Source organism: Uncinocarpus reesii, genomic scaffold (assembly GCF_000003515.1).
Source record: "Uncinocarpus reesii 1704 scaffold_3 genomic scaffold, whole genome shotgun sequence".
Taxonomy (NCBI): Eukaryota; Fungi; Ascomycota; class Eurotiomycetes; order Onygenales; family Onygenaceae; genus Uncinocarpus; species Uncinocarpus reesii.
Genome location: NW_003052498.1, coordinates 1 through 21,944, shown reverse-complemented (window position 1 = coordinate 21,944; position 21,944 = coordinate 1). Strand labels below are relative to the sequence as shown.

The 21,944-nt window shown below is 51.7% G+C and overlaps 8 protein-coding genes across 8 annotated transcripts; 5 read left to right on the top strand and 3 right to left on the bottom strand.

Annotated features, from left to right (window-relative positions):
* Positions 1-1,786: 1,786 nt before the first annotated feature.
* Positions 1,787-2,547, top strand: UREG_04744 (uncharacterized protein; the record flags this gene model as incomplete). Its single annotated transcript, XM_002584009.1, has 4 exons — positions 1,787-1,859; positions 2,045-2,117; positions 2,226-2,384; positions 2,466-2,547. The coding sequence occupies 4 exons, from the start codon at positions 1,787-1,789 to the stop codon at positions 2,545-2,547; spliced, it is 387 nt and encodes a 128-aa protein (XP_002584055.1).
* A 636-nt stretch (positions 2,548-3,183) lies between these two features.
* On the bottom strand, positions 3,184-5,509 carry UREG_04743 (uncharacterized protein; the record flags this gene model as incomplete). The annotated part of the gene is made up of 2 exons (XM_002584008.1): positions 3,184-3,351; positions 3,407-5,509. The coding sequence occupies 2 exons, from the start codon at positions 5,507-5,509 to the stop codon at positions 3,184-3,186; spliced, it is 2,271 nt and encodes a 756-aa protein (XP_002584054.1).
* Positions 5,510-6,060: 551 nt separating this feature from the next.
* UREG_04742 (uncharacterized protein) lies at positions 6,061-9,986 on the top strand (the record flags this gene model as incomplete). Its single annotated transcript, XM_002584007.1, has 4 exons — positions 6,061-6,505; positions 6,558-7,149; positions 7,205-7,370; positions 7,434-9,986. The coding sequence occupies 4 exons, from the start codon at positions 6,061-6,063 to the stop codon at positions 9,984-9,986; spliced, it is 3,756 nt and encodes a 1,251-aa protein (XP_002584053.1).
* A 648-nt stretch (positions 9,987-10,634) lies between these two features.
* UREG_04741 (uncharacterized protein) lies at positions 10,635-12,119 on the top strand (the record flags this gene model as incomplete). The annotated part of the gene is made up of 1 exon (XM_002584006.1): positions 10,635-12,119. One exon carries the CDS (start codon positions 10,635-10,637, stop codon positions 12,117-12,119), a length of 1,485 nt encoding a protein of 494 aa, XP_002584052.1.
* A 523-nt stretch (positions 12,120-12,642) lies between these two features.
* Positions 12,643-13,966, top strand: UREG_04740 (uncharacterized protein; the record flags this gene model as incomplete). The annotated part of the gene is made up of 3 exons (XM_002584005.1): positions 12,643-12,908; positions 13,090-13,194; positions 13,297-13,966. The coding sequence occupies 3 exons, from the start codon at positions 12,643-12,645 to the stop codon at positions 13,964-13,966; spliced, it is 1,041 nt and encodes a 346-aa protein (XP_002584051.1).
* A 290-nt stretch (positions 13,967-14,256) lies between these two features.
* Positions 14,257-15,654, bottom strand: UREG_04739 (uncharacterized protein; the record flags this gene model as incomplete). The annotated part of the gene is made up of 2 exons (XM_002584004.1): positions 14,257-15,403; positions 15,557-15,654. 2 exons carry the CDS (start codon positions 15,652-15,654, stop codon positions 14,257-14,259), a joined length of 1,245 nt encoding a protein of 414 aa, XP_002584050.1.
* A 1,716-nt stretch (positions 15,655-17,370) lies between these two features.
* On the bottom strand, positions 17,371-18,935 carry UREG_04738 (methionine-tRNA ligase; the record flags this gene model as incomplete). The annotated part of the gene is made up of 5 exons (XM_002584003.1): positions 17,371-17,682; positions 17,742-18,219; positions 18,277-18,644; positions 18,694-18,814; positions 18,877-18,935. The coding sequence occupies 5 exons, from the start codon at positions 18,933-18,935 to the stop codon at positions 17,371-17,373; spliced, it is 1,338 nt and encodes a 445-aa protein (XP_002584049.1).
* Positions 18,936-21,382: 2,447 nt separating this feature from the next.
* Positions 21,383-21,836, top strand: UREG_04737 (60S ribosomal protein L38; the record flags this gene model as incomplete). The annotated part of the gene is made up of 3 exons (XM_002584002.1): positions 21,383-21,446; positions 21,535-21,663; positions 21,784-21,836. The coding sequence occupies 3 exons, from the start codon at positions 21,383-21,385 to the stop codon at positions 21,834-21,836; spliced, it is 246 nt and encodes an 81-aa protein (XP_002584048.1).
* Between the last annotated feature and the right edge of the window lie 108 nt (positions 21,837-21,944).

The window sequence follows — 21,944 nt, the reverse complement described above, 5'->3', positions numbered from 1 at the left end:
CGACTTGGGGTGCTGCGTACGGGGAGGTGGGTTGGAGGTGAAGTTGCAGAAGTCCAGCGTTGAGCAAACTGGTTTGTGTGCGGCGAGCCGGCCTTAGCGACCACAGCCCTTAGCGGCTTGGCACTGGCCCGATCGGGAACAGCGCTTCAAAGCTTCATCGCGATCCAGAGAAGATCACGGATGCAGAGCGTCGCTGGGTGTCTCGTGCTATTTCTCGCTTTCTCGCTTTCTCGCGCTGAAGGGTTGATGTGCGCCGTTCGTTGATACTTCTTACTCCGGGCGGAACGGTATTTAAGTCGCATTCGTGCGCATCTGAAGCGTGATGGCTTCGAACAAACAAGGCAAGATGGTAAGCCTGCGTCCTTCTGGCATCTCGCAATGGCGACTTTCGTTGACAGAGCAAAGCAGCTAACGGGTCTCTAGCAAAATCTCGTGCGTATAGCTCCTTTTCATCCCGCCGATTTCGATTCCTTGGTTCCCGCCGTGCTGACTGGAGTAGATCAATTACCGGATGAGGGGTGACATTGAAGGATGGCGACAAATGACCGGGCAAATGCTTGCATTCGATAAGGTCCTCCTCTCCCAGCTTACACACCCATATCGACGTGGCTAATCTCTTGCACAGCATATGAATCTAGTCCTCGCAGACACGGAAGAGTTTCGCAAGGTCAAGCGTAGACAAGCTAAAGGACCCCAAGGCGGGAGTGGACCTCTGGTTGAGACTGAAGAGAAGAGAACACTGGGCCTTACAATCGTTCGTGGGACGCATGTTGTATCTTGTTCTGTCGATGGACCTCCTCCAGCCGACCCGTCCGCGCGATTAGGCACTACAGCTCCCGGTGTTCCTGGCGCTGCGCCCTCAACGCTTGCGGTGGGCCCCGGTATCAGTAAGCCTGCAGGACGAGGGTTACCAGTTGGGCTTGGAGGACCAGCAGCGGGAGTTGGAGGCCCACCTCCTCCGGCGGGATTCGGTGGCTTTCCGCCATCTGGATTTCCTGGTGCACCTCCACCGGGATTTCCAGGAAGAGGAATGCCACCTGGACCCCCTGGTGGACCTCGTAAGTAACGGGCGACTTCTTCCATACCTGACTTCTGCTAACCTTTCCATACAGCTGGATTTGGACCACCTCCTGGCTTTGGCGGACCTGGTGTACCTGGCGGACCTCGTGAGTTCCCCGCTTCTACTTCTCTTTCTTAGGCATATGGTTACTTATGTTTTCCTCTCTGCCGTAGCCGGCTTTCAACCACCGCCTGGATTCCAACCGCCAGGCCAAGGAAGGGGAATGCCCCCGGGAATGGGGGGACGGTGAAACGGGGATTTTACACTGGGAATCAACAACGCAAGTTAAATGTATTACACTTGGCGAGGATATGTCGCTGGGAAACCACTTTTAAAGTCGAAATACTTTCTTCTTGCTCGCACGACTCAACATGTTTCTAGGCGTTTTGCGGGATGGTGAATGAGGGCCAGAGTATTGAATAGCCGATTTTAAAGCTCTTTGAAGGGCTAGTCTCTCGATACAATCAGTTAATACGTGATACTTCTCCCGCGCACACCCTGGCCTCTGTAGAACTTTTGTCATCGCGTAATCAGATTACGACTGGGCGAGCTAGGCGTAATTTTGCACGCTCCGCAAACCGGAGCACCAGTTCATTAATTACGTCAGCAGCGCGGACTTCATCTCAAGTAAAGACGCCGGGGATTCACCAGAATCGCATTCTTGACGCCTCGTGCTGTTTGGGTTGCTAGCTTTGTCTCTTCTGTTTTCTATTTCGATTGCTCAAAATGGCGGCCGCAATCAAGGCGATCAATGCGAAAATACGCTCGAATAAAGTTCTCGATTATTTCTGCTCTACACGTATGTATTGATGCGCTGAAGGCGATCCGTCCCTCCCACCCTTTTGAGTCATCGTCTGGTATTTAGAAGCAAAAGGCCATTCTATTTAGCCGTCGGTTTGTCGCTACCCCGGCGGGAAACCTCTGAAGCAGATGTGTGAGAATCGTTTGATATGAGCGGCCTGCGCTAACTTCCGAGTTCGATAGATTTCTGGGGGCCAGCGTCGAATTTCGGTATCCCAATCGCGGCTGTAATGGACACACAAAAGGACCCGGAAATGTATGTGTTGCCGTCTTCAAAGAATTCCCGGGTTTTATTATTTTAAAGCCTGTGTGCCTTCATTTTGTTTCATAGCAGGACCGGCTAATGGTTATGACTCTCTCTTAGAATCTCGGGTCAAATGACAGCTGCATTAACGATCTACTCCGGAACATTCATGCGCTATGCTCTCGCTGTCACGCCGAAGAATTATCTTCTCTTCCTTTGCCATTTCGTCAATTTCAATGCACAGTTAACGCAAGGCTACAGATACATGAAGTATTGGCAGTATGTTTCCCTGTTTATCCTCTGGTATCCGCCGCAGCCCGGTTTGATAAAAAATTGTCTAATAACACTGCCCAAATCTAGATGGGGTGGTCGAGATGCGGTGCTCGCACAGCAAGCGGCGGCCAAGGGGCAGGAGGCGGCTGACACTGCTAAGAATCCCTAAAAGTCATTGACCTATGGCCTCTTTCAATTGCAACCCAACTAGGGATAAATCTCACAACACTGTATTGCCCTATATACCAGGGATTCACAATTTTATTTTGAACAGCCTCGTAATGCCAATTTTGGCATCTTGTAATTGGCAATTGAACTGTCAACTATGTAGCAGTGGCGGCTAGGGAACTAGCCACATATTTTTTAAGAGTCAATAATTCCAATTTACCAATACCAACCACTGTAACTCCAGGCTAACCCACATATCACTTGCTGAAATTTATCCAGGGCAAAAACCAAAAAGTAATGGAAATCTTAGACAGCAGAAACCGAAAAGCGATGGCCAAAAACCCTTATTCACTACTATCAAAAACCGTTCCTGAGGCCGGATCGAACCGGGCCTCGCTCAAATGCGTCTAATCTAATATAACTCAGCCATGTATTGCCAATGACGGCAATGTCGCAAGACCGTGTAGTGTCTGCCGAGAAGAGAAATTTGTACGTAAACGCTTATGCTCCACATGAACGCTCAGGAAACAGGAGGCAAACGAAACCGGAATGCTAATCTGGAAAATATTGCGTCGAAGATCACTCAGGGGCGACACGAACGTGGTCCGGGGAAGTGGCCGTAAACCGACATAAGTCTCTAGACATCACAGTAGCCGGGTTTGCCGGGATCGGTGGTGCCGGTAGCCCAATTGCGCACGGTCAATACGGTGGTGTAAACACATACAATGGTTCCAAAAACTGCTAATCCAATGTCGGACCATCGCCTAAATCGAGTAGTTGCCACAGCTTTCAAGTGCAACAACGGCTACAATCGGATTAGCGTTGAGTGATACCGTTAAAAAATGAAGGCTAAAACGTACCGGATATACATATACCAAGGGCACACAGGCAAAGCTGCCAACAAGAGCGACAAACTTATCCAGGTCGGCAGCTCCACCCCAGGCCACTGCTGCACAAAAGACGACAAGAAAAAATCGGAAGATATTCTTCTTCCATTTGATGCCAGGGTTGTATTTGCCACTTCTAGTGAACAGGCCGTTTTCCATAATGCGTATTGCCGGGAATAGTTGTAGTGGTGTGCTGAGTAAAATGGCGACGGAATAGAGAAACTGCACCCCATTGACAAATTTATCATCTTGAGGTAAGTTGAGCAAAACAACAGTCTCTGTAGCGGAACCGAACGCGGCGTATCCAAGGACGCCGCTGGCAAGGAAAATGACGGTAATTATGACCATACAAAGGGCCAGCACTCGGGGGAATTGTTGGGGACGCTTCATAGACTCCTGGATTGGGATGATAAGGCCAACTCCTTCGTATGTGAAAATGGCGGTCCCGATCAAAAGTTGCCAGCTCTGAGGGTTGAAGGCTTGTATATCTGCAACTCCTCCCTGGTCCACCATTGTCTTAATGTCGACACCGAAGAGGTACACTATGCCTAGAAGAATGAAGGCATCGGCGATAAGGGCCGTAAAGGCGAGTTTGCTGATGTCGCGAATAAGTGAGAGCGGAAGAAAGATGACCAATTGCATCAGGATGAAAAATTGGATACTGATAAAGGTTTTGCATTCGCTCACAGCAAGGACGAAAGCTTGTAGGTTCGTAGACACGAAGACCGTGTAAGCAGCAACGAATCCAAATTGGCTTAACGCGATCGAACCAAGGATGATTCTTCTCATGTGCTTTCCGTACAATGCACCGCCTATGTCGCCGAAAGATCCCTCGATTTTTGACCTTGTGCTGATGAGAAGGATAAAGCAATAGTAGCTTAAGAGAGAGACAGTCACCAAAATAACTGAGCTAAAGAGCATACCTCCATTGAGAAAGGCTCTCGGTAAAAACAAGATCCCAGTGCCAACAAACGACTTTAGCAACAGCATCATTGCGCCAGACGCAGAATTCGTAGCTTTGGGCGCCCGTTCTCGGTGCCTGCGCGGATGTTTTCCAGGCGCTCCAGGTGGAAGAAGCGATGTCCTCTCGCTCACCACTTCCTCCCCCTCATGCCACAGCTCTGGAACGAAGTATTCGTCGGGGCCCAGGGCCTCATCGTCTTCTTCCAATTCTTCCCCGGCAAAATGCCCATAGAGGGTTAAAAATTCTAAGAAGCTACGAGTTGGTAGCTGTGGCTCGACGGTGCGCCAGTCATGTCCCGGAGAAGTATAGAGACCGGTGTTATCCGTGCCACCTCCTGCTCTACGAAGGTAGTCCCTTCGAAATCCCCCTGGAATTTTGATTGAGCCAATGTCCAACGTTGCACTCTCAGGCTCTGGCCTGGGGACGGTAAAACTCCGTCTGCGCTTTGAGGCCTCCTGGGCCTCTGCTTCCTCTGCCCATTTATAGACTGGGCGTGTGATGTCTCCGCCTTGGAGCTGTAGACTGGAAAATTCATCCCCATCAACGGGATTTTTCCCATTTCCGGATTCTGACTCTGAGGAGTTTCCATTGTTCCCGTCCGAACTGCCCTGGGGTTGAACTAGGTGTCTTTTGATGATTTCTGGATTTTCTGTGGGCAATGGAGTGCCATGGGGGCTGCCTTCTCCCGTCCCAGACACGCCATAACCGATCCTTGCGCCATTTTCCGTTAATGAAGGAGGGTCGGCCTCTAAGGGTAATTCGCTGGGCTCGGGCTCGGGCCGCGGGGATACGTTTCGCAGGCCCGACGTTAGTATGGAGTCGCCGGGCCGATGTGGTGAAGATGCCATATCCCTGCCTTTGAGGTCTGGGAGCTTATCGACTGCAACTTGTAACGGCGTAGATGCACGCCTAGAGGATGCATCTTGGAATTCGGCACCGTTGGGAACAGGAGAGGCAAGACGTGCGGTGGTAATATGTCTGGGAAGGGAACCAGAGACGGGAGAGTCGGAAGGGAGTGAGGGAGAAGGGGCCCGAACAGCTACCGGCAGGGAGTCTGCGGCGGGAGGAGGTAAAGGATGTGCCTCCCCAGAGTTATCGTCGTGGTCGGGCATGGTCGTCTGGGAGCTGACTTCTTGTTATTAATGCCTTATTATAGTTGAGTCTTGGGAGATGCTGGAAGTAACGGTAGCCACGTAGCATACAGCTCCAAGATATCGTAGAACAGAGTTCAACAGGGTGAATGGCGCGGTCAAACCTCGGTGGTGATGATGGACGGCAGGCCGTTGCTCCGTAGGTACGGAATGCACATCCACATGACGTCCCAAACGGGTCGTCAACGGGGCAGTCAGCTGACGGCGGCTATCGGACATCACGTGGAGATAAGCATGTCGCATAATCCACTAAACCTGATTGGGGCTGTTTGGCGAAAGTGCAAACCCACGATTACATAATGTCATATGCACGGGCCACGCCAATGACGACGGGCTGCAGAACGTCACGCATCATAGAGATGGATGGGCTGAGGATTGTTTGGATTCAGCACTCGACATATTCCCATTTATCCACCCTTTATTCACTCTCTTCCTGTTATATGCTCTAGCTAAATCAACAGGACCATGGTCGGCCATCATCGATAACCGCTACCGGCTCAGTGCTGCGAGTTATGGGTAACCAGGATGTCGATGCACATGCTGCTAGCCAGGGCACGTCGATGAGCTTTGGAGAGCATACTCTCACCGATGCCGCACAACCCTACCAGCCTGTACGATCTGGGTCCGCTACCTCCATACGACCTGAGAACTGTACCCCAGACACGACAGTCCCGCGCAGTCGTAGAAGCATCAGCCGAAATGGCAGCAGGACAAATCCTAGATCGCAAAGCGCGGCCAGGGTCAGGCGCGCATCGCTTTCTTCACAGCACCTTGGCAAGCTGGACTCCCTAGGCCGGAAAGAAAGGGGCGCTCCGCTATCCGCTGCCGCCGAGCTGTCGAAGAAGCTTGGAACATTCTCCGGGGTATTTGTTCCCACAACTCTCAATGTTCTGAGTATTCTTATGTTTCTACGGTTTGGCTTCATCCTTGGCCAAACCGGCGTCCTGGGAATGCTGGGTTTGTATTCTTTGAGCCTTATCATCAAAATGTCCGCTGACCTCTTTCATAGGGATGCTTGTCGCCTCGTACTTGATCAATCTGGTCACGACAATGTCCATCTCCGCTATTGCATCTAATGGAACGGTTCGAGGTGGCGGCGCCTATTATCTTATCTCGCGGTCTCTGGGGCCTGAATTCGGAGGCTCGATTGGGACTGTGTTTTACTTGGGCTGTGTCTTCAATACCGGAATGAATGCAGTTGGTTTAGTGGACTGTCTTACTCAGAGTTTTGGCTCTGCTTCAGGTTCTTTGTCCAACTTCCTGCTTGAGGGATTTTGGTGGCAATACCTCTGGGGCACCATCGTCCTGCTGCTGTGCACTGGGATTTGTTTAGCCGGGAGTTCAATTTTTGCACGAGCTAGTAATGGGCTGCTAGCGATTTTACTGGTGGCAACATACAGCATTCCACTCTCTCCGCTTCTTCTCAAGCCATTCGCAAGCGGCAGACTGGGTATAGAATATACCGGATTCAGTTTAACCACCCTGCTCGGCAACCTCAAGCCCAGATTCACCAAGGGAGCCGCAGGGAGTCAGATTTCGGTCAAAGAGTCTTTCCAAAATCTGTTTGGCATACTGTACCCCGCGACTGGTGGAATATTTGCGTGAGTTTTGCCTTCAGGATATGCTTCTCTGTCATCTAACGTCGACTTTTGTCAGGGGCGCGAGTATGTCAGGCGATTTAAAGGACCCAAGTCGGTCTATTCCAAGGGGTACCTTATCCGGACTCGGTTTAACATTTGTCACGTACAGTGTTGTCATTATCGTTCTTGCATCTACCGCGACTAGAGAATCTTTATATAGAGATGTTAATATCATACAAGATGTATGTGCTTTCCCTTCTTTTCCCACCTTGCATGCTATGGCGGCACTGACTGATTTTTTGTAGACTAATATATCTGCTGGCCTCATCGTTCTTGGGGAGTTTGCGACTACCTTTTTCTCTGCCCTAATGGGCCTCATCGGCGCCGCTAAACTCCTCCAGGCCATTGCTCGAGACAACCTCATGCCTGGTATTTCAATCTTTGCTAAAGGCACGCCAAAGTCTGATGAACCTACGCATGCTATTATATTCACTTTCATGATTGCACAATTAACGATGCTACTGGATATCAACCAGATCGCATCATTCATCACCATGATCTATCTGATGACTTTTTTGGTGACGAATTTGGCGTGCTTCTTGCTTAAAGTTGGATCTGCGCCGAATTTTCGCCCGTCGTTTCATTACTTTAATTCATGGACTGCGTTAGCCGGGACATTAATCAGCGGCGCTAGCATGTTTTTCGTTGACAGCCGCTATGCCGCAGGGTGTGTGTGCATTTTGCTCTTACTGTTCCTCCTTATCCATTATACTACTCCGCCAAAGTCATGGGGCGACGTTAGTCAGAGCCTGATATACCACCAAGTCCGGAAGTATCTGCTACGGCTTCGTCCTGAACATGTCAAATTTTGGCGGCCCCAGGTTCTGTTGTTTGTCGACAGCTTCGAGACACAGTACAAGATGATCCATTTCTGCAACTCGTTAAAGAAAGGTGGACTGTTTGTGCTGGGGCGAGTGATTGTTACTAGAGAGTTTGCTGGCGCAGTCCCTGAAGCGAGACGAGAGCAAACGCTGTGGAATAGGTTTGTTGAGTATTCCAAAGTCAAAGCTTTTGTGAATGTTACAGTCGCGCCCACGATCGAGTGGGGTGTTCGAAACGTGGTTTTGAATTCGGGACTGGGAGGAATGCGCCCTAATATCGTTATTATCAATCAGTTCAAGCATAATTCACCCGCTGGCGAGATAGGCAATCGTCCTTTGGCGCGAGGTAATCTTCCTACACGCCATAAAACCGATGGAGTCGAGCTGGAAAGGGAAGTGGTCGATAGGAAAAGCCCTATGAGCATACAAAGCTATGTGACGATTTTGGAGGATCTTCTTTTCAAGCTTCGCATCAACGTTGCGATCGCAAGAGGTTTTGAGGATCTAGAACTACCTCAACCTAAGCATCGGGGCGCAAAGCGGTATATCGACCTTTGGCCGATTCAAATGTCGGCTGAGATTTCTGGTGAAGGTTGTTACAGTAGTCAGAACATCGTGACAACCAACTTTGATACCTATACACTTATTTTACAGTTGGGCTGTATCCTACATACAGTGCCGTCTTGGAGAAATTCATACAAGCTGAGGGTAGCAGTGTTTGTTGAATATGAAACGGACGTCGAGGAAGAGCGTGGAAGGGTTGTTGCATTGTTGGAGAAGCTACGGATCGAGGCTGAGGTGCTCGTGTTTTGGCTCGCGAGCGGAGGCCTGGCATCATACAATATCATCTTAAACGGAGCGCAACCGGTTGCAGAACAGCACATGATGGAACGAGTTGACAAGGTTTTGGGGGGAGACGACTGGTGGCATGACGTCAAGAGATTTCGAAGGGGGGAGCATGATCGAAAGTCTAAAGGGAAGCCAGGGCAAGCTCCACGGTTGGGATCTATGTTGCCAGGACAACAAGAGGAGTATGAAAACGGTCGACGATACAACGGGCTGCGACGGATCATTGAGTCCTCCCGTAGAAGGCGATCTGTGGGAACCCTTGGCGGCATGGCACTCAGTCTGGGTATGCAAACCCAGCGGCTTCTAGACTCGATGGTCGAGTACCGCTCTGACGAAAGTGACGAGACTTCGTCTGATGACGAGAGCGGGGTGGAAGCATATGTGAGTGAAGCAGACGACGAAGACGAAGAGGTTGATGCGGAGGAGATGGCAGATGAGCCGACACCGCCAGCCGATGATGCACCAAGGCCAGGTCTCCTGGAAAGTCCAAGAAAGCCGCGCATCAACCTTGGAAAGCGCCGTGCGGATTCCGTATCGGAGTCCGCAGTGACAGACTCGGCAGACTCTGGGACGGAACCTTCAGTCTCCAACCCGCCACACCCGGCACTCTCTAGGCTCAAGGCTGAAGGGATCCCGTCGCCCCGAGACAAACCTGGCATGGTCCGAACATCCTCGACGGCGAGATTCTCTTCGTCCCCGATACCCGAAACGAAGGTTGCGACAGAAGAAGGCACAGGGCCATCGATCATGTTTGCGGCGGCAGAATCAGCGCGACAGGGGGCAAGAGCGGGATCTATCTACAAGCGGTCGATTTCGCCAGAACCGCTTGGGCGTGGATCGGCGGCCGAGGAAGGCCGAGCCTCTGGCTACCCATCGCAAGCATCCATTCAGCTATCTTTCAATGATCTGCCATGCCGAGCCCAGCACCTCATCGTAAATGAACTGATGAAAGCCCATAGCCAGCGGACGGCAGTCATCCTGACCACGCTCCCGTCTCCGGTCGAAGGCACGTGCCAGGATCCCGCGGCCAGCCAGTTGTACTTGAGCGATCTAGAGGTCCTGTATAGTGGCCTCCCGCCCTGCTTACTTGTGCACAGCAACAGCATGACGGTGACAATGAACCTGTGAAGGAGCAAATGGATATCAACATGTAGTTGTTTCTTATCAGAGCCTTTTAAGGTGATCGGCTTACATTATCCACGGCGTGATTGGCCGGCAAGGACCCCACTTGTTGTATTTAGCGTTTTCGGCTAGTCTAAAAGCAGTTAGCTTATTCCTTCCCGTCTAGGACTAGCGCTGCACCGCCACGCTGCTGACAAACCAGCCCCTGAGGCTTTCGCGTACTGTGGCTTTCCGGCTGGTTTCCCTTTTGGGACGCTCGTCGCTCTGGCTGCCCGACTTTGACTTGCTTCAACTCCCGGCGGTTCCGTCGTCTTCACCCTCGCCATCTCTGCTGTGATTTGATGCCCACCCCAGGAGCCGACCCTTGTCGCTGACCCTTGACCGGTTTCCTTTCGAATCCGGCGCATTGTGTAACGGCACCTCGTACTGTCCTCGCCGCATGACCGCGTCGCACACGTCGCTCGAGCAGCGCGTTGAACAACTGCAGACGGATATATTGCACGCATGGACCGCAAGAAGGGGGGAAGCGTTCGGTCCAAAAAGGCCAACGGGCGGCGAAAGGGAGCAAGTGTCGTGGTGCAAGAGTGTGCTGGTCGAGACAACCTGTCGATAAACACCACAACCTCGACGAATAACACTCAGCATGAAGAATCAATGACTGAGAGCTCTGACGGGATGCCTACTCCTTCTCCAAGCCAGTTTGGTGGAGATGGCCCTTCTGTGGACTCCCAGCGATCGCCGAGTTCGACTCGAAGACCGAATATGCTGAGGAAGCCTTCGTCGCCAATGGCTCCTCCCTTCATGGTCTCCGCTCCCGGCAAAGTTATTGTTTTCGGGGAGCATGCCGTAGTCCATGGGAAACAAGCCATGGCTGCGGTAATTTCCCTCCGCTCATACCTGCTCGTGACCACCCTGTCTAAATCCCGCCGAACCGTCACTCTCAATTTCCGCGACATCAACTTGGACCACACTTGGGATATCGATTCCCTTCCCTGGGACCTTTTTCATCACCCTTCCAAGAAGAAATTCTACTACGACCGCGTCACCTGCCTTGATCCTGACCTGCTCGAGGCCCTTCAGCCACATATCTCGAACGTTTCGCCCGATCAGCCACCAGACGTGAGAAAGGTCCACCAGGGCTCCGCAAATGCCTTTCTATACCTCTACCTTTCGCTCGGATCTCCCCAATCGCATGGCGCTATATACACTCTTCGATCAACAATACCGATTGGCGCTGGTCTGGGGAGTAGCGCAAGTGTCTGCGTCTGCCTGAGTGCCGCCCTGTTGCTTCAGATTCGCGCACTAGCGGGTCCGCATCCAGATCAACCCTTTGATGAATCAGAGGTCCAGATCGAACGTATTAACCGGTGGGCTTTTGTTGGAGAATTATGTATACATGGCAACCCAAGCGGTGTGGACAACACGGTATCTGCTGGGGGCAAGGCTGTTATTTTCCGGCGAGGCGACTACTCGAAACCACCGTCCGTGGTCCCGATTCTAGATTTCCCAGAGCTGCCACTATTGCTTGTGAATTCTCGGCAACCCAGGTCTACGGCAACGGAAGTAGCAAAAGTTGGCGCTCTGAAGGAAGCACACCCTGCCATTACTGAAGCGCTACTGGATGGAATTGATCAAGTCACATCGTCGGCGTATGAGTTTCTTTCATCCAAGCGATTCAGTAAGGATTCTAGCGAAGCCTTGGATTATCTGGGAACGCTTTTCCGAATCAACCATGGGCTTCTCGTTTCCCTCGGCGTGTCGCACCCCCGTCTAGAACGCGTCCGAGAGCTGGTCGATCATAACGGTATCGGTTGGTCAAAGTTGACAGGTGCCGGCGGGGGAGGCTGCACCATCACTCTAGTGGGAGCAAACCGTCAGTCGGCGGCGTTGAAGCGCCTCGAAGCTCAATTGGCTGAAGAAGGGTACGACCTGTTTGAGACAACACTGGGAGGGCATGGAGTGGGGGTTCTGTGGCCTGCTGTCTTGAAGAATGGTTCAGATGAAGAAGGCGGGGAGGAGATTGACCAGCAAAAATTCGAGACCGCTGTTGGAAACGATGGCATTGAGCGCTTGGTCGGCGTCGGCGTGCCAGATGTTCGCGAGGGATGGAAGTTTTGGAGGCGTGGGCTAATGGGTTGAATTCAAGTCTCCGGTGAGCGGGAGACGATGTATACTATATTCCATGTGTTACGGATTTTCTTCAAGCGTATTAGTATCTCTCTTCTAATAACTATAGGCCGGTCCGCATGCTTTCTATATTTCAAGCCATTCGTCTTTGCCATTTGTACCTAGATTCGTTGAGTTAGCAATAACCAGTTAGTATTCTATAGCTAGTACTCTGTAGTATATCCATGCTGCCTGCAGCCGGCTTTGTGATGAATGCGGCTTGTTAGTGAAACCTTCAGCTGACAATGAACGCAAACCCAGTTGCTTCATCAATGGAAGAATAATAGGAGATTCTTCTGTTGCTATTGTCCCGACTTTGTTCTGTCTGGCTGCTTGTGGCCAAGGGTTTCGCTGCACCCCTCTCCTAGCTGGCTGGTGATCGCTATTAAAAGAGCCCTTCTTTCAACACCGGCAACCACACAAACAGGCCTATTTCGCCGCATATCCTTCAAGCCGCTGCTTTTTCTCAGCTGGATCTCGCATCTCGGTCGTGATTATGGGCAAATACTCCTCTTCTCCGCTGTGGTCTTCGATCACTCCCATTCCCCTTGATGATGGCGCAAGCTACTCTGGAGACACTGGCACAGGCACGAATGAAGCCGGCAACGAAACATATCCACTTGCCACAATCACGTACACCGAAGAGTACGCTGAGGCCACAGCCTATCTGAGAGCCGTGATGGCTGCCAATGAAACGTCGGAACGAGCGTTGGACCTCACTGTTGATGTGATCATGATGAATCCAGCCCACTATACCGTGTGGTATGTCGCTGTGACGTTTTGTTTTCGAGTTTGTTTACAGCAGGCTGCTTGTGATGCTATGTTTATACTGGCTACTGCTATTCTGGTTTGATATTCGACGGAGTGTCTTCCGCACGCCGCTGCGGGGAGTAGCAGCTGTTGCATGGGAAGCCGTTTTCTAACTGGGATAAATACTATGTAGGTTATACCGGGCTAAAATCATCAAAGCTCTCGGGAAAGACCAACACGAGGAGATTGCGTGGCTAAATAAGATCTCCCTCAAGCACTTGAAGAACTATCAAATCTGGTATATCTACCCAACCCCTGTCTTCTGTATACAACCTTCCAACTAACGAACCCCCTGGCACCATCGCCAATTGATCATGTCGGATCGCCAAGTGTTTCCCAGCCTCCCAGAATCAGAGCAGGATTTTCTCGGCCAGATGTTTGCTTTGGATTCCAAGAATTACCACGTCTGGACATACCGCCATTGGCTGGTGCGACATTTTTGCCTCTGGGACTCTCCCCGTGAACTGAGCGATGTTGAAGCTTTGATCGAATCAGATGTACTGAATAACTCAGCGTGGAATCATCGCTGGGTGCTGAGATTCGGCCCGCGTGGAGGGACACCTGACTCCGGGGTACCAAACCCTACCGACCAGGGTGGCAGCCGTGGCCGACTCGATATCGCCGACGAAGATCTCATCGACGCCGAAATTGAATATGCAAAGAGCAAGATCGTCATCGCCCCAGAAAACCGGAGTCCCTGGGTTTATGCTCGTGCAGTGCTCCGCGCCGCAGGTCGACCTCTGGCGGACCTAAAAGCGTTCGCTTCCAGGTTTGTCATCGAGGAGATCAAAGACGACGAGGCAGTTGACTACCAGGTTAAAAGCAGCCTGGCGGTAGAATGGCTGGCGGATGTTCTCGCCGAGGAAGCCCAAACGGTCCGAGAGCCGACAAGGACTGCGGAATGCAAAGTAGAGGCTGTCAAGATGCTGAATTTGCTGAAGGAAAAATACGACCCCATCCGAAAGCATTATTGGGACTATCGGATTCATGCAATCGAGCGCTATGATTGAATCTTTCTTTCTGGGATGGAAATGATTCCAATATTTCAGGCCTTAGCTTTATTGCTCAATATACTCTATGCGCGTTGCAACGCAGGTGGAAACTATTAGTTATTCGCTGCGTAATTCCAATTCCAAGAAAGCAAAAAAAAAATATATAGAGTAACAAATGGGAATTTTACCCTCCCAAGTGAACGCCAAAAGTCCCATCGCCGGCATGTATCGCGTTAACAAACAATCATTATAAATGGCAGCCAAAGGCTGAAGAAAGAGACATGGATATCCACCTCTATAATACTTTTTCATGCAACAATACCATTTTCGGTTCCCCATCCTTCCTCGAGTTTTTGCCTCCATTCTGCGGCCATCTCCAAGGAAACATTGCTTCCTCCGCATATAACGATCACGACTCGACTTTTAGAGTTCAAGTTGGGAATGAATCGGCGAAGATATGACTGTACTTCTGTTTGCGTTCCGTAATCATTCACGGGGCTAAAAGGTTTCTGATGACCATTCACTCGCTTCCCCTGAAGTTTGCTTTTCCGCCTCGATGGTGTTGGCCCAATGGCTGTTTCGACACAGATGCCACATGCAAGTTCGACGAGTAGTTTCTGGTCCTCTGCCAGGGTCAACACTCCCTTGGCCGCGTCTGCGTCGTGGAGCACCAATGTGTGCACTTTAACTCCAGCCGGTGGGTAGAGTGCATTGTCCAGTGTTCGTTGAGCGACTCGAATGGCGCCCAAGGACGTTGCGAGTGATGTAATGCCCGGTAGCGAGACTAGGGATCCCTTGGCGACTGCCTGAGCGAGGGCATCAGCGCCTTGCGTTTCTGTGGCGATGATGTGTATATTGTTGCGTCTTTCGGTGGAATTGGTGTAGGTAGAGCCGGCACGCGCTTTGCCATACATTCTCTCTTGGCGTTCAATTCCCATGATGATGCCATTCATCAGCCCACCACCGCCGACGCTGCAGATGATGCCATCGATGGGAAGTGACTCGTCGTCGAATTCGCCGCTTTCGGCCTCGTCCTCTCGTGGAGGCATTTGGTATGCCAGCTCATCTACCATCGTGCTCACGCCCTCCCAAATCTTCTCATGGTCGAAAGGATGTAGCGCAATGGGGACAACAGGCACTGCACTATCGCCATCTGCCGGCTTCCCTCGAAGGGCGTCCATGATGGATTTCATGTGGGTACTGGCTTCGTCGAGATTAGCGCCATGTTGCACGACCGTGGCACCGGCTTCCTGTAATTTGGCTACCATGACTGGCTTGGTGGTGATTGGCACGCAGACGGTGCAAGGGTAGGAGAGAGCGTTGGCTGCAAAGGCGGCGGCCAGCCCTGCATTGCCAGCGGACGCAATGAAGAAGTGGAGCTGTTTTCCTTGGTTTGCTGGGTCCGAGGCGTAGGATAGTACGAGGTTGCCAATTGCTCTTAGGGGGAACGTTAGCCTGGCCCTGATAACTCTTAAGCTTGCGGGTGGCAGCATACCTCGATTTGAAGGAGCCACTGGGCTGGAGGTTTTCAAGTTTCAAAAAGATGCGGCTGGAGACATGTATTAGCAAAGTTGATGTCGAGATCCCACGCTGTGCCGCCAGACATACCAGCCTGCTGCCTGTGAGAGGGAGGTGGATTCGATCAAAGGAGTTTCGATCCATGGCTTCGGCTTTCTCTGCTGCCGGGGGTCTTCGAAGCTGCCCATGGTGGACGATAATGTGGGAGAAGATCTCAGACTGGTAATAGTGGATGCCAATTAAGAGACGGGTATAGACTGAAAAAGAGATGCGAGCTGATGGATTCTTATACTTTTATCTATATGTATAGTGATACAACACGGAAGAGGCAACGGGAGAAAGAAAAGAGTGCCCGCTGGGGGGTACAACGGGCCGGCAGAGAGAGTTGAAGGCACGAGGGAGTGGGATTGGTCCAGGGTTCCGAGGGAGTTTCTCATAGTCTCCAAGATCCATGGTGGCCGGCATAATGGCTGGTTTATATAACCAGCCCGGGGGGGGAGAGAGGAAGGGTGGAACAGCGCAGGGAAGATTTGGCTATCAGCGGAAGGCGAGTGGATATTGCAGCCATCATGAGACACAGGAATGAAACGGTACATGGCCCCGACGAAGAATCGACGGAGCAACAGGCAATTTCCAGGCACCGCGAAAGGCCATGCTGCTGAGAGAATTCTGGATCGATGATGCTCGACTGGAGTCAGATTCGCCAACTTTGCTGCTTAGCGGGAGTTTCCCGCGCCCACCGCCAGGACTTTCCCGTCGGAATGCGCGCCTTGGTTTGCCGAGCTGCCGGGAAGAAGAGAAAGTCAGAAAATAATCATAATGAGGATGACTGAGGAAGCGCAAAAGAAAACAAACCTGTCCAACGGTGAAGGGTTCTAGACTCGATGGTGGCCAGTCGGCCGACATTCAGTGAGCGTCCTCACTCCTCAGCGGCGGCCCTTGGCGCAAAGCGTTGAGCTCTGAAGAGGCTGCGGTGGCTGTTTGCGTCGGGGTGCGTCGACCTGCAGCAGATGGTCATGCTGAGATGGTGGTGGTAGTTGAGGATGATGTTTTGGAGGTGATTGTGATGAAGATGGTGGTGGTGGTGCTGCATAAACGCCTGCCTACTCCTCGCTACACAGCGTCTGGACAGCTCTTCTACTGCGTCGGCTCTTCAAGGCCAGCATCGAACACCACCTCCGCCCCTCCAGTCTCGCCTCCATCTCAGGTGTTGCCATCAGGGCGCTTTCAACAGCTTGACAAAGAGTAGACGCAAGCAGTCGACTGCAAACCCATCCGCAACAGGATTGGCGGTGATGGCTGATATCCAGATAAGCGCGTCAAAGTCGAACCTTGGTTACCACTGATGTACGCTATATCTCGTGCCTTACGCGCTTGATCGGTTTGAGAACGGCCAGAAATATCCAGCAGAGACTGACCCAGGCCCGACGGGATCGGCGCTAATAGCGATCCAAAATGAAGTACACTTGTGAGAGTATATGATGCCAGTTTCTGTATAGTAATCGGTTGTGCAGCCCAGACAATCAGCAGGGAAAGCCCGCTAGTTCCATTTTCAAGACGCTGAACTTCTATCCTACAACATCCATACATGGTAGCATACAGATCGCAACCAGAGGAGAGAATGTGAAACTCCAGTCGTGAACAGATACCTCGATTGTCCTGTCAATATCCCTACTCAACCCTACCAGGGCGAGGTGGACCGCCTTCTCCGAAAACGACGCGCCGAGAGTGGAGAGAAAACGATCGCTGTCGCTAAAAATATTTCTTTGGTCATCGCGGACGAGAGCGGAATTGCTCACAGCCTCCCCTGCATAACTAGACACGAAAATTGCCCATCACGCGCTGGAGACAACAGTCCCAAAGATGCAGGACGACCGCATCTCGAGCATTGCGATTCCCCGGCATTAATCCTCAGTCAAGAGCGGCGGGAAGAGGGTCCCCTCCGTCCCTCTCTTCACATCCACCCGCGGCACCCCGTAGTCTCTGTCTGCTCCAAACGTGGCCGCATTGAAACTTCTCTTCGCAGGATCCCCCGCAACGCCAAGCATATCGAGGAGTCGCGCGGCCTTCTCTGGCATGAACGGCTGTAAGAGGATCCCGGCGATCCGCAGGGATTCTGCGGTGTTATAAACCACGCGGTCGAGCCTGTTCGGCGAGCCCATCTCGGACTGGGTGGCCAAAGACCAGGGGCTTGAGTCCTGGAAGTATTTGTTTGTCTTTTGATCGAACAAGTCAGCAAGCTACGCGGTTTCAGCCCCAGCCCTGTGCCCCTTACCTCGTAAATGATCCCCACGACGCTTTCGGCCGCCTTTCGTGGATTGACATCGTCCATCCACGTCTTCGTCACGTCGCGAACCTCTTCCAGCAGTTCTTGGTGCTTCCGATCGGCCTCGGACGGCTTCGAAAGCTCACCCCCAAAGCTCCGTTCGATGCTTTGTCGGACGCTCCATTTTTTCGACCGGACCAGCCGACTGGCCAGGTTTCCGAGAGCCCATTGCAATGTTTTCTTATACCGTTCTGTGACAAACGCGTTTTCATAATCAGCGTCGTCGGAGAGCCCTCCATCGCGAGCAAGGTAAAATCGAAGCGGATCCACCCCAAAGCGGGTAATCGCATAGATGGGATTCACCACGTTGCCGGTGGACTTGGACATTTTCTCGCGCCCAATTGTCCAGTGCGCATGAGACAAAATCTGGCGAGGGAGAGGCAGATCGAGTGCCATGAGGAATGCTGGCCAGTAGACACCGTGAAATCTAGTCTCGCATCAGCCCTGGGAACAGCTCCCTACTTTAATCGGAGCCAGCAAATACCGGAGGATATCTTTGCCCACTACGTGTAGGTCTGCTGGCCATATGCTCTTGTTTTCTTTGCCTGGGGTAAATGGGTATCCTGCATAGGTGAGATAGTTCACAAGAGCATCGAGCCAAACGTAAATAGTTTGCGTTTCATCACCAGGGACACGGATTCCCCATGTTAGCCGTTGGACCGGTCGCGAGATCGATAAATCCGACAAGCCAGAGGAGACTGTTTCGACGACATCATCCATATACCGCTGAGGGCGGATAAACTTCGGGTTCTCATTGTAGAAATCGAGGAGCTGATCCTTAAAGGCGGAGAGTCTGAAGTGGTAATTCGTTTCCGAAGACCACTCTACTTCCTTGCCCGTTTCGATTGCAGACTACCCGGCCCGTTAGTTGTGGTTTTCAAAGCCTCGTCCGAACTCCTACCATTATTTTCCGACCGGTCGCTGGGTCGAGAGTTGCGTGGACGGCACTGGAGGGATAGAACGTTTCGTCGCTCACGGAGTACCATCCTTCATGCTTTGCTGTGTATATATGGCCACGATGGCTGAGCATTTCCTAGCAAGTGTTAGCCAAATGATTTACCGCTTGGTGTGTTCGGTGACTTACCCAGAAGTACTGAACTGCATCACGGTGTCTCGAGTCGGTGGTTCGGATAAAGTGATCATAGTTGACATTGGCTTTTTGCGCAAGCTCCTTGATAAGTGTTAAAAACGATGGAGCCTCTCAGGATAGATTGCTGGAGGAACTGATACTTTGAAGGTCTTGCAATTCTGGTCGCATAGTTCTAGCGGCTCGAGGCCTTGCGCAGCGGCCGCTTGCTGGATCTGCAGCTTCCCATTAATATACCTCAGAGCCTGCCGTAGAACCGCAGAGCCAGTACCTTTATCCCATGCTCATCTGTCCCCGTAAGTAATCTCGCATCAGTGTCGCCGAGGAGGACCTGCCATCGCTTCAAGATATCTGCCAAAACGAGTGTATATAGGTGCCCGACGTGTGGAGCTATACGAATGCCGTCAGCATTGCCAATCTGAACATTTCAACCTCCGTCGGGATGGCCTTACAAGCGTTGACGTAAAAGATAGGCGTTGTCACGTAGTATGGCTTTTTCGCGGCCAAGGGAGCAGACGAGACACGGCGCTTCGTCAACAGGGGAATTGTACGTCGACACGGGGCACAAACCCAAGGCTTTCTGGCAGCCCTCGAACGATGCGAAATCCGTGGAAGCGCCCGGAGCCCGAATTCCGACATCGCTGCGGGTTGTGGTTGAAGTCGTGATGGGCCAGAGCCGATCCAGTCGAGTCACTGGAAGCTCTCTAGACTCTCTCTCTTCTGGTGGTCAAAGCGTGCTGAAGCTTTTCCACCACCGAAACCCCGAGCTGACTTTCACCCGCTACATAGCTAATATATTCATTCTTCCGACGCATCCTGCTCCAAAGCGTTGGATCGCGCTTCCATCTTGACTATTCGCAACTCAACTTCCATTCCAGCGAGAGCCGTCCGCCCGTGTCCGTTTCCGCCTCAAGGATGGCTGCTGTCGGTGAAGACACCCTCACAAAAGTTTCGACCACTGGTACCGTACACATCTACAGCTGCTGAGCTATATTGAATATCGCCTCTGCTAACCCCTGTAGCTGCGAATGATCTCGTTAATTCGTTCTACACTGCCCTTCAATCTGCGCGAGCACACCATATCTAGCTTCTATTCTCCCACTCCAGCTTCGATCTTATTCAACAGAAACCCGGTTGCCGATAGCGCCTCCGTCCAAGACGTATTTATGACTCAAATGCCTCCCACCCATTACCAGGTACAATCCTACGATTGCCAGGTGCTGAATCCGAGCTACCCGACGGCCACTGGAACACCGACTGACAGTCTGGGGAGACCCTTGGGGGGCATGGCTGCTGCATCAAATATGTCCGTTTTGGTCCTCGTGAGCGGCTACGTCCGGTTCGGAGACGGCAAAGAGTCAGTTGATACACCGAATCGGGGTTTTAGTGAAACTTTTGTGCTTGTGCCCAATCCTCAGGCAGACGGAGGAATCAAAGGAAGAGGGAAAAAGCACTGGTTGATTCAAAGCCAGAATTTTCGGCTGGTTGTTTAAATTGGTACTCCAGGAGACTCTACAACGCTAGGGTTCAGAACAGCCAGGGAATCCTGGTTCTACTGTACAGTGGATGAAGGGTTGACTGGAATATCTTGATTATACAACCCTTTCCTCGAAGGCCCTACACGAAGGCCCTACAAAGAGAAAGCATCACAAACATCAACGTACGGAAAACAAACTCAAAGACTGGTGTCGATACCCCGGAGAGGTGTACCCATTTGGGGGGGAATCATGATCTTGGGGGCGGTCGCATGTTTGCTCGCACTCGTTCGAGGAGTTCGTTTTGCGTTGCCTCCTCGCTGGGAAGAAGACCCCTCTACGCATAGAACGTCAGCGGGCATCCAACCATTTCCCTTTTGGCTATATGTGGGATATTCTTCCATACCAATCGAAGCCATCTCTTTAGCTCGTCATGTGTCCAGAATTCAGGATCTATACGGAAATGCCGGGTTACTTCCAACTATCTCCCTTTCAGGCGGGAACGGGCAACCCCTATACTCACTGCCAGTAGGGTCAGGTTCGGCAGGGAACACGTCGTTTCCCCAGATGCTCCATACGGCGGCCGCAGTTACTAGCCCAGCAAACCCTTGGATTCGTTAGTTAAGGAGGACATGCTCTAGGGCATGAGTGTGTCGATTCACCAAGCAGTAGGTTCTGCAGGTTATGTTATTTAATAGGCTCAAAGGGTAACGATTTTTTTCCGTACCTTGGAATTTAGAGCGCGATCGAGCTGAGTTGGCATCGTCTTCAATTATATTTTATCAATAATAATCCTGTAGTCAGTCTTTTCTCGTCAAATTGCCCATCGCTTGCCAGCCCATCACTTTGTTAATGCTGTTGCCTCCCTTCAGCCCGGGGTTGCTTACATAATCGGCCTTTAGTTAGGGCTTTTCCATCATCGCTAAAACCCACAATCCATCGCGACCACAGGCGACAGCGAGGTTCACAGTGTGCAAACGACAGAACGAACCCTCCGTTCCTCGGTCATTTCTCGTCAATCGTTCAACATGCCGTCCGAAGTTTCAGATATCAAGCAGTTCATCGAGATCTGCCGGCGCAAGGATGCTTCCTGTAAGTGAAGATGCCACCTCCACGCGACGTGATGGATTACGGGAGTCAATGGCCTGGAAACCTGAGGTCTAACGGCGTACCGTTTTAGCTGCCCGCATCAAGCGCAACCGCAAGACCAACCAGATAAAATTCAAGGTCCGATGCCAGCGGTTCCTCTACACGCTTGTCCTCAAGGATTCCGACAAGGCAGACAAGCTGAAGCAGAGTTTACCTCCTGGTACGTGAATAGCGGCGTTCTGTACGAGTTCTGGATCGCGGTGTCATTGGGAGAGGTTCAGACGGAGCAGTCAAGCGCTTTATTTGACCAACTCGAGAGGCTAACGGTCAAGTTTCATAGCTCTGAAAATCGCGGATGTATCTAAGGGCGGTGCGAAGAAGAAGTCGATCTAAGGAAATGGGCATACCGGGGTTGCAAGGGCTGTGACAATGAAGAATGGATCTTCGAGGGAAATGCGGATCAACCTGTGCAATCGTTCCGTCGCCCATTCCCGCTGCATG